Below are 17,509 nucleotides of genomic sequence, written 5' to 3'. Positions count from 1 at the left end.
ATCTGAAATAAATAGGGAGAGAGGGGGAGGCGGATAGAAGATGGATAGAGGAGAAGATAGGTGGAAAGAAGACAGACAGGTCAAAGAGGTGGGGATGGAGCCAGTAAAGGTGAGTGTAGGTGAGGAGGTAGGGAGGAGATAGGTCAGTCCAGGGAGGATGGACAGGTCAAGGGGTTGCCTTGTCCCCGCCTCCCTAACCTCCCACCTATCCCCTCCTCCCACCTCAAGCCCCACCCCCATCTCCTACCTACTAACCTCATCCCGCCCCCTTGACCTGTCCGTCCTCCCTGGACTGACCTATCCTCCTCCCTACCTCCCCACCTACCCTCAGCTTTACTGGCTCCATCCCCGCCTCTTTGACCTGTCTGTCTCTTCTCCACCTATCTTCTCCTCTATCCATCTTCTATCCGCCTCCCCCGCTCCCTATTTATTTCAGAACCCCCTACCCCTCCCCCATTTCTGAAGAAGGGTCTAGGCCCGAAACGTCAGCCTTCCTGCTCCTCTGATGCTCCTTGGCCTGCTGTGTTCATCCAGCTCTACATCTTGTTATCTCAGATTCTCCAGCATCCGCAGTTCCTACTATCTCTATCAACAGTGATAGGTAGCAAAGGAGAGGAGTGAGAGGGATCAGTGGAACTACCATATACTTGGGAAAAGACCAGGAGTTCCCCAACTTCAGCCCAAGAGAAGTACAAAGACTATATGATCTCGGGGCAAATACTCAACCACATTCCACAGCACAGTTTCAGGATAGATGAAGTGCACTCGTGTAATGGTTACACAATTTTTGTTGTTTAAAAAACTAATGTATCATAACTAACCTGCTGCTTCTTAACAAACCCATTAAGCCATCAGAAAATTGCTGCAAATTTTGCTACTGCCTATATTAGGTAACTGTGATCAAAACCCCGCACCCGCTCCCCCCCACCAAATTCAACAACTTACTGATCTACCAGTGCTCTTCACCTGTATCTCCTCTTCAAGAAGTGCCTCCTGTGCTCTCAGGCTCTGTCCCTATAAAACTCATTATATTTTTATGGTACAGAATCAATATTTTTCAGAAAGTAAAAATGTCACTATAATTTCAGCATCTATGGGCTGAATTTTACAAAAATTCGTTTAAACATCAATATTCGCAAGTTTCATGGAGGATCTTTCTTCATGAACCCTAATGAATCTTTTCACCACTACCTTCTCAAACTCGCCACATTACCCATGTACCCATCATTTCCTCCTGCTTGTCACAAATTGAAATACTGGCCACTGCCAGGACATCCTGGGATTCCTGGCATTAATACCATCTTTAAAGGCCTGTCTTGCACCTGATCAAGCACTGGCAGGCTGCATCTGCCCTAAACTGTTCATTTCATGTGCCCCAGACATGTCAGACAGAGAGTAATTGGCATTCTGCTTTGTCAATGTGGACTGCGTGTGAATGCTACCTATGGAGTATGCTGAGATGTTGGTAACTGATGGGGGTCTTGAGGAGCAAGTGGCAAGATGGAGTCAACAGCTTACGACTCGGATTTTCATGTCCAGAATTGTCACTGTCTAGTTTGCATGTGGCGTGTGGGAGAGTGGGAAACTGCATATCAAATAAGGTGGGTTATGTCATAATGAGGATGTTAACGCAAGGTATTGCATACGAATAGGCTCGCGCTGTTCACTAGCTAGAATCTCATGTTGTCAAACAGCACTTCTTTGGAAAATGGATCTTATTGCTCTTAATGGCAAGAAGCTCCGTGTATGATACTCCCTAATTTCTTACCAATGTCCCCATTGTTCAAAGGCTGAAAGGATTCCACCGTATATTTCAGACTGACAGCTTTACAAATCCATTTCAATCAAACTTTAGTTTCTTTGCAATAAATGCTAAGAATACTCAGCAGTTGGTTGGTTGTGATTTGCATTCTTCCATGTGCAAGATATGATGCGAACAGAGCCTCAGAACTTTGGTGATATCAGATGACATCAGATGAGTTCCTATCAGAGTACTTTCAGTTACGAAATCCATTTTATTTTAATAACCGATTTGTATTGTGTATTAGCCAACAATCTATGAATATTGTAGAATGCAGGGGATAGTGTGTTGGACTATTATGTTATGGTTTATACATTGCATTTTACCGAGTAATAGGATCAAGGGGATTGGTTGGAATGCTTTCAAGAGCTTACTCAGAACAGTTCAAGGATGATTAGACATTCAGTTTTAGTGAATTGTAGTCTGACTTGCATGAGGAGCAGCTACCCACTTGTGCTCCCATTCTCTGCAAATCCTCGTGAATTGAACACTTGCTAGGCCACCATATTTTGGAATTTACCTCACTGTCTGCGGTGTCGAAAATCAGCCAGCTACAACTGATCCACACCCCAGTGCCAATAGTTTGTGTGTCCTACATGTTCTCCACTACGGATCAATACATGGAGAAGACACTTTTCTCGAGTTTAAATGTCACTTGGTCAAAGTGCTTTAAGATGAGAATCTGCAGCATTTTACATTTTTCTCAGGTATGTAGTACTTTTCAAGAAGAGGATTTTTAAATATATACATATGCATAACCTAAACCTTATATTCTTAATAATCATTGCTTGAGAAAGTCTTGTTTGCAATAAATTATTTGTTAATGAAAGAAACTTGGTTGACTTATTTCTGATACTGAACTAAATACAGTTTGACACCTATACATAATTGGTATTATCACTGTCCTTTTTAAAATTCAAAACTTCGTAATGACCAGTGGAGGGGTAAGATGAAAACAAAAATGATTCAGTTCATCCCTCCAACCTCCACTGTAACATTCCTTACCTGCAAATTTCAAAGGAGCAAGTTTTGTGGATGATTGGGGTGACGTTCTTCTCTGAATACCATCATTTATTGCACAAAGTTTACTATTGCCACCAGCAGTACATTGTATGTTGAAAGCCAATAAAAAAAAAATCAATAAAATCAACTTGACTAACAAAACGAGAGGACCAGCCCTTAAATGAGCACTGTAACAAAAATCAAATCATGAAACGATATTTGTATTAAAATGAATTATGTTGTTTGGGGGGTGGGGGGAAGAGGGCAGTGGTGGCACAGATGTGTTATATTCCAGCTCCCAGTGGTGCACATTGGCCATTAAGTCTCCAGCCTGCCAGCAGGATCTGGACAATATCCAGGCTTGGGCTGACAAGTGGCAAGTAACATTTGCGCCACACAAATGCCAGGCTACGAGCATCACCAATAAGACACAATCTAACCACCACCCCTTGACATTCAATGGTGTTACCAACACTGAATCCCCCACTATCAATATCCTGGGGGTTATCATTGACAAGAAACTCAACTGGACTCACCACATATTAACAGTGGCTATGAGAGCAGGTCAGAAGCTAGGAATAGTGCAGTGAGTAAATCACCTCCTGACTCCTTGAAACCTGCCCACCACCTACAAGGCACAAGTCAGGAGTGTGACGGAATACGCCCTACATGCCTGGATGAGTGCAGCCCCAACAACGCCCAAGAAGCTTGACGCCATCCAAGACAAAGCAGTCCACTTGATTGGCACTACATCCACAAGCATCCACTCCCTCGATCACCAACACTCAGTAGCAGCAGTGTGTACTATATACAAGAATCACTGCAGAAATTCACCAAAGATCCTCAGATAGCACCTTTCAAACCCATGACTAATTCCATCTAGAAGGACAAGGGCAACAGACATGTGGGAATACCACCACCTCCAAATTCCCCTCCAAGCCACTCATCATCCTGACTTGGAAATATATCGCCATTCCTTCACTGTTGCTGGGTCAAAATCCTGGAATTCCCACCCTAATGGCATTGTGTGTCAATCTACAGCAGGTGGACTGCAGCAGTTCAAGAAGGCAGCTCACCACCACCTTCAAGGGCAACTAGGGATGGGCAAAAAATGCTGGCCAGACAGCAATGTCCACATCCCACAAATGAATAGAAAGAAAAGGCACCACATGCTCCCTCACCAGAGGCATTTGGGCGTGGACGTAACCACTGAGAAGAGGCAGGGAATTGAGTCCAACAACCGATTTCTCAGGCAACTGCCTATGACTTGGCCAAGCCCAGGAACACAGACAAGGTCATCTGACTTGGGTGCCAATACTCCTCTGCCTCACCCCATCACACCAACTGGTCAAAGAATAAGAACAAGGGCAGAAGTGCAGCCAAAAATTAAGAAGCAACCCCACCAAAAATACAATCAGGGCTGTAAACATGCACACTATGTGCGCACATGCAACAGATTCTTCAAGGCTGCAAAAATCAGAAGCCATCTGGGAGGCCATGAACCACCTTAACCTCGAATGCATTGGAACACTGCATGCAACACTCTGCATGTCAAATCCCTGACGGTGAAGCAGAAGACTCTAACACTGAGAGCCTCCCACAAAGGGGTCTGTTGCCTCTGGATGGCAGGACAGAATGTCCAGGCATGTCAAATGATTCAGGAGGGTGAGGAGGTAAAGAGTGTGCAGCGGAACTCTGTATAGTAAGCCTATCTATTTAGTATGGAATAGTGAAACCCCAAATTATAGACTGGATTTTACTTGCACTTCGCCAGCAAAAGAAATTATATAGGATCTTTAACATAATAAAACACAGCTCATAGCAGATTCACAAAGCAAAATGCTACATTGAGCCACATATGTATTATTAACTAGGTTTGATGAGATCAAATGCAGACTTAGTGACTACTTTATTGAACACTTTGCTCTGATGGTAAGAATGACCCCAATCTGCCAAATGCTTGTAATTTCAACACATCATTTTGCTATCATGCTAACATTTCTGGCCTTGGCCTGCTGCAATGCTCCAGTCAAGTCCAATACAAGCTGGAGGAACAGCACCTTATTTTTCACTTAGGCACTTTACAGCCTTCAATGCACAACATTGAGATAGACTATGAACACTGTCCTCCATTCTGATTACACTTTAGTCTCCACTCTGACCACCACCCATACACCATTACCCCTCCCCCAAAAGTCTTTTTACACGGTTTGCTCTCAGGAGAGCTGACCTATTTGCTGCTAAAAACACCTACCACCATCTATACCTATTTTTTACTTCCAAAGCAGTCTCTTTATCTTTTACTCTGGGCACCCCCACCCCATTATCAACAGCATAAAGGCCATATATTCCAGCAATTATCAATTCCAAAGAGGACTTGGAGTCAAAATATTAACTCTGTATCTCTTTCTACAGATGGACCCAGACCTGCTGCTTTTCAGCACTTTCTGGTTTTATTTCCAATTTAAAACATCCCAATGCTTTGCTTTTATTTGCACAGGAAGGTGCCTTCTCCCCCAGCTCCAACCCTAACCTCACCATCAAACCTGCAAATAAGGGAGCCTTTACATAGCCAAGGCCCGCCGCCAACTTTCTGACACCTCCCCCTACCGCCTCCTCGATCATGACCCCACCCCTGACCACCAACCCATCATCTCTCAAACCATTCATAACCTCATCACCTCAGGTGACCTCCCACCCATAGCCACCAACCTTATCATTGCCCAACCCCACACTGTCCATTTCTGTCTCCTTCCCAAAATTCACAAACCTGACTGCCCCGGCTGCCTGTTCCTGCCCCAGCCTCATTCAACTTATCTCCACTTACTGTGACTGTTTTCCCCCCCGGTTAGGGAACTCCCCAGCTACGTTCGGGATACCACCCATGCCCTCCACCTCCTCCAAGACTTCCAATTCCCTGGCCCCCAACACTTCATCTTCACTATGGACATCCAATCCCTGTACACTTGTAACCCCACACGGATGGTCTAAAAGCCCTCCGATTCTTCCTCTCCCACAGGTCCAAACAATCCCTCTCCACCAACACCCTCATCCGCTTAACTGAATTCATCCTTACCCTTAACAACATCTCCATGAATTCCTCCCACTTCCTATAGACTAAAGGGGTGGCCATGGGCACCCGCATGGGCCCAAGCTACGCCTGCCTCTTCATAGGATATGTAGAACAGTCCCTCTTCAGCTGCTACACTGGCACTATCACCCACCTCTTCCTCCGCTACATTGAAGGCTGTACTGGCGCTGCCTCAGGTTTCCAAGAGGAGCTTGAACACTTCATCAACTTGACTAACACCTTTCACCCCAACCTCAAATTCACCTAGACCATCTCCGATACCTCCCTCTCCTTCCTGGACCTCTCTATCTCCATCTCTGGTGACTGCCTCAAAACTGACATCTATTTCAAGCCCACCAACTCCCACAGCTACATGAACTACAACTCCTCTTACCCACCTTCCTGCAAGAGTGTGATTCCCTACTCCCAATTCCTCCACCTCCGCTCCCAAGATGGGGCATTCCACTCCCGCACATCCCAGATGTCCTCCTATTTCAAGGACCATAACATCCCCCACCCCCTCCAGTGATCGAAAATGCTCTCAACTGCCTGTCTTGTGTTTCCCACACTTCTGCCCTCACATTCCCTCCCCCAACAAAAATAAAGACAGAATCCCCACTGTCCTCATATCACCCCACCAGCCTCCGCATCCAACATATCATTCTCGACCACTTCCGCCACCTACGATCCAACCCAACAACCAAAGAGATATTTCCCTCTCCACTCCTACCTGCCTTTCATAGGGACCACTCCCTCCACAACTCCCTCATTCGCTCCCCACTAACCCCACCACCCCCAGCAACTTTCTCTGCAACCACAGGAAGTGCTACACCTGTCCCTACACCTCCAATTCCAGGCACATAACAAACCTTCCACATTAGACACAGGTTCACCTGCACATCAGTCAGCTTGGTCTACTGCATCCGCTGCTCCAAACGTGGCCTCCTCTACGTTGGTGAAACCAAGCGTAGACTCGAAGACCATTTCGTAGAGCATCTATGCTTTGTACACAACAAATGACAACACCTTCCGGTCACAAGCCATTTTAACTCCCACTCCCTGGGTGACATGTCCATCCTAGGCCTCCTCCAGTGTCTCAATGACACCACCCACAAACTGGAGGAGCAGCATCTTATGTTCCACCTTGGGGGCCTACAGCCCGATGGCCCAAACATGGAATTCACCGGTTTTAAAATCTCCCCACCCCCGGCACCATCCCTGCCTCTCCCCCTCCCATCCCTGCCTCCTTAACTTGACACAACCTGTCCATCTTCTCTCCCGCCTATTGACCCTCCCACCTCACTGACCAATGCCCACCACTCCCTACCTGCTATCACCATCCCACCTACCTTCTACAGCCCACCCCTCTATTTATTTCAGAGCTCCCTTCCCCCTCCCCCATTTCTGAAGAAGGGTCTCGACCTGAAATGTCAACTTTTCTGCTCCTCTGATGCTTTCTGGCCTGCTGTGTTCCTCCAGCTAAACACTTTGTTATCGCTGACTCCAGCATTTGCAGTTCTTGCTATCTCTTATGTTTGAACTTGAAATGTTTGAGTTGGTATAGAACCTACCATTGAGGGAAATGTTCAGAGATACTGAACTATTTCATGAGTAAATCCGGTTTGATTGAAATCCTGCTACTACATATCTAACTAATTACTTAAAACAACACTAATCTTCTCTGAAACATTACCAAAGCAGTCAAATTGTAAACGGCGTAAACCAACTTCTCCATAATATAAAATTCACGAAACCAGTGTAACGAAAAAACTGCACCAACACACAGGAACATAATAAATAAAGGACACAACCTGCTTAACTCAGATTACAATCATTCCGCACCTTGCTCCCATTGCCGGAAGTTGTAAAAAACGTAACCGTAATTTACTGGAAAACAGGATTCGTCGCTGAGCATGCGCAAATGACCCATAACTCCACTTAGTCTTCCAGGCAGCGCCGACTGGCGGCGAGGATGCGTTTCCATTTAAAAGGCCATTTCGATAGTTTTTTTAATTCAGCGTCTTTCATGACACAGGACATCTTACATGATTTTGAAATGTTTCACACAGCAATCAATTTGGGCACAACATGTTCCAAAACCAATCATGCGATAATGAACAGACAATTAATTTCTCTAATGATTAAGGGACACCTCTTTGAAATGGTGAAATGAGATATTTTAGAGGCATCTGAGAGAGCAGACACGATCTTGGTTTTAAGATCGGAACAGTACTGAAAGTACAGCAACCCTCAGCATTGTACTGGAGGATCGGTGTAAATTTTTGACCCCAGAATGGCAGCCCTGTGACATAGAGGAGATTGACTGTCAAGTCACGGCTGACAACTACACGATACTTTCAAAAAGTATGCTGGTATATTGCAAAGCAACAGAAGCCAGTACAGACCGATGTATGGCACATCTATCATGTAATTTAACACATGATCTCAGTACTTTGCAAATCAATCTGCGTCAAATGTTTCATAACTATGTGCGTGAAACGTTTGAATGGGTACTGTTCATGCGAAGGTCATGTATTTGTTTTTGCTGGTTACCTCCTGACTTTCTGTTCTCTTCTGAAAGTGTTCACTATTGTTTGTATTTGAGTACACTACATTCATCCATTAGTAAGTTATCAAAATAAAATAAAACGTTTAGGTTGGCTGTCTAATTAATCTGCAACACAAGAATTAGTGTTTAGACCTCTCACGATCTATAATCCATGTTAGAGACAACAAGGTGCAGGGCTGGATGAACACAGCAGGCCAAGCAGCATCATAGGAGCAGAGAGGCTGACGTTTCGGGCCTAGACCCTTCATCAGAAAAGCTATAATCCATGTTATTGATTCAACATGTGTGGGCTGCCTGTAGTCTTTCCAAGCCTGCTGACAAGCTAGGTAGAAAACTAAGTTGTACATTCAAAATCACTGCAATCATCAAACTGGAGTGATCTTCATTCTCTTCACACATGACAGATGTGCCATATATTGCTCTGTATTGGGTTGTGTTGCTTTGCAATCCACTACCATGATCAGGAATGCCATTGAACTGGTATCTGGGCAACACCATTCATACTTGCCTTTCGAATATAAGTTGTGTTAAGGATTGTAACCCTTTCTCCATTGATGTTGCCTTACTGCTTGAGCATGGATAATGGGGTAATGAAATGATACGGGTCACTCTCCACGTAGCACATGTGGTTATGGAGGTCCTTCTACTGCTAGGGTTGATATGTTTGGCGTGCCTCACATCTGTTCACAAGTCATTGAATATCCCAATTAATCTCCAGCAACTACACAGATTCACATACTTACAATCTTGGTGTTCAATACTCATGTCTCTCTGGTATAACAAAGGCTTCATATTTTGGTGTAATACTTTTGCTATTAGGACAAGTTTGTTCTTGATGACTTATGATACATCAAGTGGGCCTCTATTTGGCCAAAATGAACAAGTCTTCTCAGGCACTTCTTTAATATTGTTAGACCATCCTTAGATAATAATTTTTTGCAACTCTCATAGCTGCTCAGCTTTGGCAGTTATCCACTACAATTGCTCACACAGGCTTTCATCAAAGTGTAACAGATCAATCTTGAGAATCATCAACTTCATTGTTTAGAGCATCAATCCATAGATCAGTCAGAATATCTCGGTCATTGTGGGCATTAGCAAATCTTCCCAGCGTGTTGGATGTAATCAGCCTGATATCTGGCTTATATCTCATTTCAGTGCCATATCCTTGAAGATCATTGACTAGTTTGATTGCACTGTGAGTGGTTTGGTATGATAAAGTGGGTGTGGTTTGAATCTCAAAGTATTATACTGAGATATGTTCATACAGGTAGTTATCTTATAATGCAATAGTTGCGTTCTTGTGTGACCTCAAGCTATAGAAAATCGTGCTATAGAAAATCGCCATAGAAAATCGTGTTATATGGAAATCGCTATACCTGTACAGCAGAAAGTTTGTGTTATCCAAACAGCGTCCACTATTCATCAATCGCGTTATAGCCAATTTGCGTCAATGAAAGACGCGTTATAGCAGAATTACTTGCCACTGCTGGACCACTGGTATCTACCAGGTAGAAGATTTTGGGAAGCCAAGATGAGTTTGCATATTAGCACTGCACTGTGATTCCTCCAATGCATGGAACTGGCGGTCCATGGAATTACATATATTGTGGTGTCATAGAGGTGAGGTCAACACCTCTCTGATAATTAAAACTGAAAAACTCAGAGAAGCTTGCCTCACCTCGTAATCTGTTAAAGAAAGTGTGAAAAGTGGTACAACCTGCCTTTCACCACCAATCTGTTATAAAGGAATGGTTAAATGAAAGAAATCCCTGATACTCACTTTATAAGCAACAAGTGATGATTTATTCATCTAACTCTAACAGTGAACAAATTAACAGAACTACTAACAAACCAAACAATTCCCCTCTTAACTGCTAACTAATCCCAAATAAAACAAAATTCAAATGCTATGATAACAAGGTGTAGAGCTGGATGAACACAGCAGGCCAAGCAGCATCAGAGGAGCAGGAAGGCTGACGTTTCGGGCCTAGACCCTTCAAATGTTATGCTGTTCCAATAAATACAAGTCCCACTTATATAAAGTAAAGTAATAAAAAAAAAACTTAGTATCTCGAAATTACAGCCAGGATAAGTCTTCCAGAATGTTCTTCGTCTTCTTTGTTGTTTTCCATTTAGGAATGTCTTTCTCAGTCGAATTGTTGTCTCAGGAATATTAGCTGAGTGCCGTTGTACCTTTGTTTAGATGCTGCTTACTCTGAGAGCTTAGAGGTTTCTGTGACACCCAGTGAGTTTCTCTTCAGATGGCAGTTCACTCCCACACCGATTTTCAAATACTCTCTTCTTTTATACCCTTGATGACCTATTAATTTCTTCCAACAGGATTGGTCCTATGTTGTCAAAACTATCAGTTTTAAATTTAATTGGGCTTTGTATCTAGGGCCTCGTTTAAATTAATTGGCTAAATTCAAAAACTGTTTGTCTTGGTAAAAATGCTGTTTTGCCTGCTAACAGTCTAGCCTTTTGATACATTGTTTCAATTTCAAGTACTCTCCATTCATCTGCTGCTGCCTGCCGACATTTTTGTTTAATCTCCAAGTCTAAAAAACACATCATCTTTTAAAGGAACCACACACCTTTCCCCCCTATCATTTTATAAACAGCAAAAACTCCACCCAACTTTGCAACAGTGGTATGTTTTTCAGGATGTGTAGTGGTTGTATGTTGACACTGGTTCCCATGTCAATTTTAATCTTTAGTGTGTGTTGTCCTACCTCTTCAGGCCATACAATATAAATGGTTGTAAAAGTTTCTGATCACCTAAGATTGTTAACATGGTGTATGAGGTTAACAATATGGAAAGCTTGGCATTTTCTGAAATTTGCCTTTCGTGCAGTTGACTCAGAACCTCAACAATGCGTTCGCATTTGTGTATATTAACACTTTCCTTGTTGCCAGTGTAACAGTGTTACATCATGTTTTTGGTCATCTGTACTTTGTTTTGGGAAATGTCTTGGCCTTTGGAACTGTATTTCCTGCATGTACATATCCAGTGACCCATGGTATCTGAAATAACTCCATAGAGGCCAGTATCCCATTACCAAGTCGCACTTAATTTACATGTGGAGAGTCCTTGACACTGATCCAGCTCCCTGAACAGAACCTCTGACACTGCTGTTTATATCAAATGTTTTACAGGTATCCAAAGTTGTTGCTTAAGTGTGACCTGCTGGCTATTGCAATAGTGCTAGTTGCACCAATGCATGTAATTGTTGTTGGCCTGTCACTATGGCTTCATACTTGGATCCATCCTCAAGTAATGCATCAATACATGGCCCAAAAGATACTTTCTAACAATTTTAATCGGGGTAGAAGTGACAACAAGCTCAATATACCTGTCAGTTTTTCTTCAGAAAGTCACATTCACACCCTTTGCTGTAGCACTTCCGTCCAACTGGTCAATACACTCTTGGTTGCCTTCTGTGTGACGTAAGTTGGAGTCTAATAATTCTGAAGTTAGTTCTTACCTTGAGTTGATCTTTGGAAATTTCCAGAATTTTTCTGGATCTTTCTGACTGTCCATTGAACGATTGAAAATGTTAATCCTGGAAAGCCCATAATTGACAATGGCAAGCAGGATCTCTTGAGCTCTTTTCTTAGGATAATCGATTGTTTTGTCTGTAAAATAGAATTTCAAATGTTGTTTGAACAGTTGTAATTTAGTAAGTGTGTCACTGGATGCCCAATTGGTTCCCACCTTTTGAACCTAGCCCTTCCCCTGAGGGGTGGTGACCCTCAGGTTAAAGCACCACCAGTCATCTCTCTCTAATGAGAGAGCAGCCCTATGGCCCTCTGGGATTATGGTTATAATAAATTATTACTTATGTGTCAACTATCAAGAACAGAGCATTATAGCCATCAGGTTTTTTGTGCTGCCCGGCGCTGGTTTTGTGTTCCAACTCAAGAGTGCATTTCAGTCTTTTTATTATCATTCAGAAAATTCCTTTATCTGGAAATAACTACATTCTAATCGAAAACAAATTAGCTCTATTTCTTGCTGTTTAATGCCAGATCTATACAGGAACTAATGCTGTTCAAAGGCGAGGAACTCTCCGTTTTGTCTGAATTCTCCATTGTCCTGTTGGTCTTCGGTTAGTTTTCCAAATATCTACCAGCGAGATATTGGAGTTTTATCCAGACTGTCACCACTCCAAAAGGGTGTTTTACCTGATGGGGCAGTGCTTATGTTGTCTTCTGTGATTTAAGAAACTGAGCATGGATATTATGTTATAGGAGAATCCAACAGATATTTATTACAAATAATTATTATATACAAACATCACATTTATCTGGCTACCACTTAAGGCTGGTATGGAAGATTAAACTCTTCCCATACTTGCTGTATTCACTGTATTTTAAGTATTCAGAGGAGAAAAAGATTCCTGACACTAAATTACTCAAGGAAACTAAGTTGTTATGATGAGTACATTCTAAAGAATCTCTTGAATAGAGAATCAATCAGATAATTCAAGATTGCAAGGATGATCTAGACAAAAGTTGACAACACATTGAGTAAAAAGGACTTGAAAAAGTTTAACATCAATACAGCAAATGGGGAAGATATAGCTGCCAACAGGTCCTAATCAGTACCCGGTCGAGAGAGAAAGAGAGCAAAAAGGAAGGTACAATAGATTTCAAGGATCACTACCATTCACGACCCCGTGACAGTGCCTCCACCAGCCATAACATGAACTGCTATTCAAAAACTGAACTCCAATTGCTCATTTTATTATAGTTTGACAATATATATTTGTCTTTCTACTTAACTGTAAAACATTTTTAAAAGAATGCATCAAAACTCCAGATGTCACATTGTAGACGCCACACAGTCTAACTCAAATGTATGTGTCTCATTTAATTCTGGAGCCAAAATGTCTGCTGTTTTCAACAAACAATGTCAATTTCAGCAGTGTGACTTGTAAACAAGCTAAAGATTAATTTAAACAATAAAGCAACATGGTCTAATTGTTCAGACATATAACTTTACTTCAATAGCAGAAAGATATCTAACATATCTCCAATACTAGACATCAATTTTTCCTCTAATTTGTTTGCTGCATATGACCTGCTTTTTGCACCGCACAGTTCCTTTCTCAAGGTAACCTTGTTTATGTGAGGTCTGTTCCCTGTGTTATGATCCCAGCTGATATTACTACTGGACGAGTTAGATCCTAGAATTAAATTTGGCCTGATATATTTTCTCTTAATTTAATGTACCAGATATTCACTGAAACATAAGCACACACAGCTGCAGGTTCGGTTTTAACAATAAGACAGAAAATAGGACACAAAAGAAATTTTAAAAAGTAAACAAATCAAGCTTTCTAAATCTAACACAGTTTGAAAAATTTCAAAACACAGCAAAACAAACTTCTATCTATTCCCCATGTTAGTTAATCACAATCCAGAGAAATTTAAAAGCAAATTATTGTGGATGCTGGAGATCTGAAGTAAAAACAGAAGAGCTGGAGGAACTTAGCATGTCTGGCATCATCTGTGGAGACAGAAGTAACATTTATGTTTTGAGACAACACAGTGTGGAGCTGGAGGAACACAGCACACCAGGCAGCATCAGAGGTCTAGGAAAGTTGATGTTTTGGCTCAGGACCCTTCTTCAGAAATGATCCTACTCCTCTGATGCTGCCTGGACTGCTGTGTTCCTCCAGCTCCACACTGTGTTATCTCTGATTCCAGCATCGGCAGTTCTTAATATCTCATTTATGTTTTGAGACTGATTTGGCTCTTTTTCAGAACTGAGTACTGAAGAAACCATATCAGACTTGAAACATTAGCTTTGTTTCTCTCTCCAAAGATGCTGCCAGACTTGCTCTGTTTCTTCACCTCTTTCTGTTTTTTATCCCAGAGAAATTTCCCCTCCTGATCCAATCTATGGGTTTGCAAAAACTGCTTTTTCCCAGTTCCTGTCCTGTGATGGATGAGGCCTTTTGCCTTGACTGTTCACATAATTGACATCTTAGACTTCCTCAGATTTCAAAAACCAATATAGGTTTCCAACCAAATATACTTGGTCTGGAAGTTCCACGAACTAAACTCTTTCACCAAGGTAACTTATTCCCTCAACTGCTCTGAACAATCCCCTTTTCTAGGACTGATGACACTTGCTTCTGACTCCTATCAAGTTTCCTTCAAACTGAACCCAAAAGCTTCAGAACTAGACTTAAAGAAACTTGCTCATCCTAGATTCTACTACAGCTAATGGCTTAATATTTTCTCTCTCCTATTGTAAATGCCCACAATATAAACAAGCTTCCTTTATTAAGACAAAAGTCCTTGCAGTCACCCACTCTCTAGTTTAAAATCATGATTCTGGACAGGTCAGTTTGTAAAGCCCTTTGTGAAAATAAACCAAAATCTATCAGCCATTAATGTGCAATCCAAACTCTTAGAAAAACACATAATATATAAATAAACACTTTTCATCACACTGCCTATGCGTAGTACATTCTGGATTGTGAGACTTCACTGTGTGAGATCTAATTGTCATTGTAATTGGATAACCAAGGGATAGTACAGCCATTCAGTTCATTTAATTTATGCTGGCTCTTTCAAAGAGCAATCCAGCTTGTCCTACTTATATCGTAATAATGAAAAATGGCTCCACCACTGACCTATTCTCTATTCGGACTGATTCCAAGCAGGGCTGCGTTATCACCCCAACACTGTTCTCAATCTACCTCGGTGCAGTGCTTCAATTCACTGCCGATAAGCTCCCTGCTGGAGTGCAGCTAACTTACAGAACTTACAGGAAATTTTCATTCTTCACTGCCTTCAAGCGAAAACCAAAGTCACCTCAATCAATGTCATCGAGTTTCAATACACAGATGATACTTGTGTATGTGCAATCTCAGAGGATTAACTCCAGACCATTGTCAGCACCTTTACAGAGGCATATGAGAGCATGGGTCTCACTCTGAACATCTGCAAGATGAAGGCCCTCCACCAACCTGACCCTGCATTGTGGAGCGAACCCCTGATCATCAAGGTCCACAGAGAGGCCTCAGAGAACCTTGACCACTTCCAATACCTCGGGAGTGTCCTGTCTGCCAAAGCACCTTTGATGAAGGGATCCAGCACTGCCGCCTGTGTGCTAGCGCAGCATTCAGCTTCCTGAGGAAAAGGGTGTTTGAGGACCACAATATTAGATCTGACACCAAGATCGTGGTTTACAGAGCTGCGGTCATTCCCGCCCTTCTATACAGGTCTGAGACATGGACTGTCTACAGCAGACACCTGAAGGCACTGGAGCAGTTCTACCAATGCTGCCTATGCAAGATCCTGCAAATCTGCTGGGAAGAATGATGCACCGACACCAGTATCCTCAACCAGGCCAACATCCCCAGCTTCAAGGCACTGATGTCTCTTGATCAGCTACAGTGGGCTGGGCATGTCGACTGCATGACCGATACAAGACTCCCAAAAAAGGTGCTCTACTCCCAGTTCCAAAACAGCAGGTGAACCTCATTTTCACAGAGGAAATGGTCCAGTGATACCCTCATGGCCTCACTGGAGAAGTATGGCATTCCTACAGGCATCTGGGAATCACTGGCCCAAGACCGTCCAAAGTGGAGAAGGAGCATCCAGGAGGGCGTCGAGGATCTTGAGATTTGCTGTCAGGAAAAAGCAGAAGGCAGGTGAAAACAGTGAAAGGAGCACGCTGCCACATCAACACCCCACCCACACCTTCCCATGAGGATTTTCTGTCCCAAGTGTAACAGAGTCTGTGGTAGCCACATTGGTCTGTACAGCAACTTATGGACTCACCCAGGGAGCGGATGAGTCATCCCCATCTGTGAGGGACTGCCAATGAATGAATGAATGAATGAATCTTTCCCTACATACCCGTACTCTTTTTCCTTCTCTGAGATTGGTGCTTGTTTTGTCATTCTCTAATGCCATCACTCCACTGGTCACAAAATAAATTTGTATGCCTTACTAAATGACTGACAAAGCTATTAACATACTTTATTAAATTAGATTTAGAATGAAACAAACTAAATGTTAAAATTATTGATTTATCGAGAAAACAGGACTTAATTGGCAAAGATGCAAAGCTGATTAACAACAGTTTGAAATAGAAATCTATAAATATTTACACTTCTAAAAAATTCAACACAACACCAATTAAAAGAAAGAATTAATGACTTTCTCTGCAGAGATTAATTTTGAACACAAAACATTTTGGCCATTCAGTGATGTATTTAATAGTTTAACTTTTCTTGGAGCCATCCGAAATAAATGGAGACTGTTGGAGGTTTCCAAGTGGGAGGAATTGCCCAGTGGAAAGTTTACTTTTCCTGGCAATTCCTTCAGAGTGTGCTATGTCGGGGATTTCACGGGGTCTCTATGCAACCTCTGATTTACACTAGAATAACATTTGTCTGGTCATTGGAAAATCCAGGCCATAGTCTCTGAATCATGCTGGTCTCTGTTAATGGTACATATGCACATTATTACAGGCTATTCATCTCAGAGATGTTCTTTTCCTGGGGAGTGTCGTACCTGTGTCATTTCCTATTGCTGCAATATCTGTTCCATTTAATTGTTGGGGCGCTGTCGACACTTGGCTTGGATGGGTGATGTGTGATCTGTGCAGCTGGTATGTTTATTCCTTCCTGATCAGTCCCCTGCAATTGAGTAACAGTTTCTCCAGCGAATGAGACAGAGATTGTGACAGTATATATGGTTGCTTTTTTCCACTATGTATGATCAAGGTGACAACTGTTCAACACAGGTCCCAAATTGCCACTTGAACTAACTTTTGTTGAAGGTTTTTGCCCCAAATAGCTCTCCAATGTTCAACTCTGGCAAAATAAAATTTGTCTTTTTACCCATTCACCCTGATTTTGCCACTCATGCTGGTTACTACTTCTGGGTACTTTCCATGCTTTCAATAGATGTGTTTCTCCACCTGAGAATTGCATTTATATAATCTCTATTGGATTTTCTTGATTTCTGTATGATTCCTTTGGCATTTTAACCTTTCCATTCAGCTGGGGATAACAGGGAGCTGATGTACGCTGTTGAA

The 17,509-nt window shown here is 42.4% G+C and overlaps 2 protein-coding genes across 6 annotated transcripts in view; both read right to left on the bottom strand.

The window, feature by feature from the left end:
- The window catches only part of tmem138 (transmembrane protein 138), a 42,444-nt gene extending 34,718 nt beyond the window's left edge, over positions 1–7,726 (bottom strand). Inside the window, exon 1 of the mRNA XM_048606869.1 lies at positions 7,685–7,726. The gene's annotated coding sequence lies outside the window, so the exon portion shown is untranslated. The remainder of the gene's footprint in view (positions 1–7,684) is intronic.
- Positions 1–7,806, bottom strand: part of armc7 (armadillo repeat containing 7) — an 11,315-nt gene extending 3,509 nt beyond the window's left edge. Inside the window, exon 1 of one of the 5 annotated variants that reach the window (XM_048606864.1) lies at positions 7,716–7,806. In XM_048606864.1, the coding sequence (XP_048462821.1) occupies positions 7,716–7,803 (88 nt within the window). In that variant the 5' untranslated portion in view covers positions 7,804–7,806. Of the gene's footprint in view, positions 1–2,806; positions 2,827–7,444; positions 7,641–7,684 lie in introns of those variants that run through there. The other 4 variants (XM_048606862.1, XM_020528235.2, XM_048606863.1 and 1 more) reach the window with 4 other exon arrangements.
- Positions 7,807–17,509: the final 9,703 nt, after the last annotated feature.

This window comes from Rhincodon typus, chromosome 17, assembly GCF_021869965.1.
Source record: "Rhincodon typus isolate 14 chromosome 17, sRhiTyp1.1, whole genome shotgun sequence".
NCBI classification, from domain to species: domain Eukaryota; kingdom Metazoa; phylum Chordata; class Chondrichthyes; order Orectolobiformes; family Rhincodontidae; genus Rhincodon; species Rhincodon typus.
Note: the sequence above shows the minus strand (reverse complement) of the source record. Positions and strands in the feature narration are given on the sequence as shown.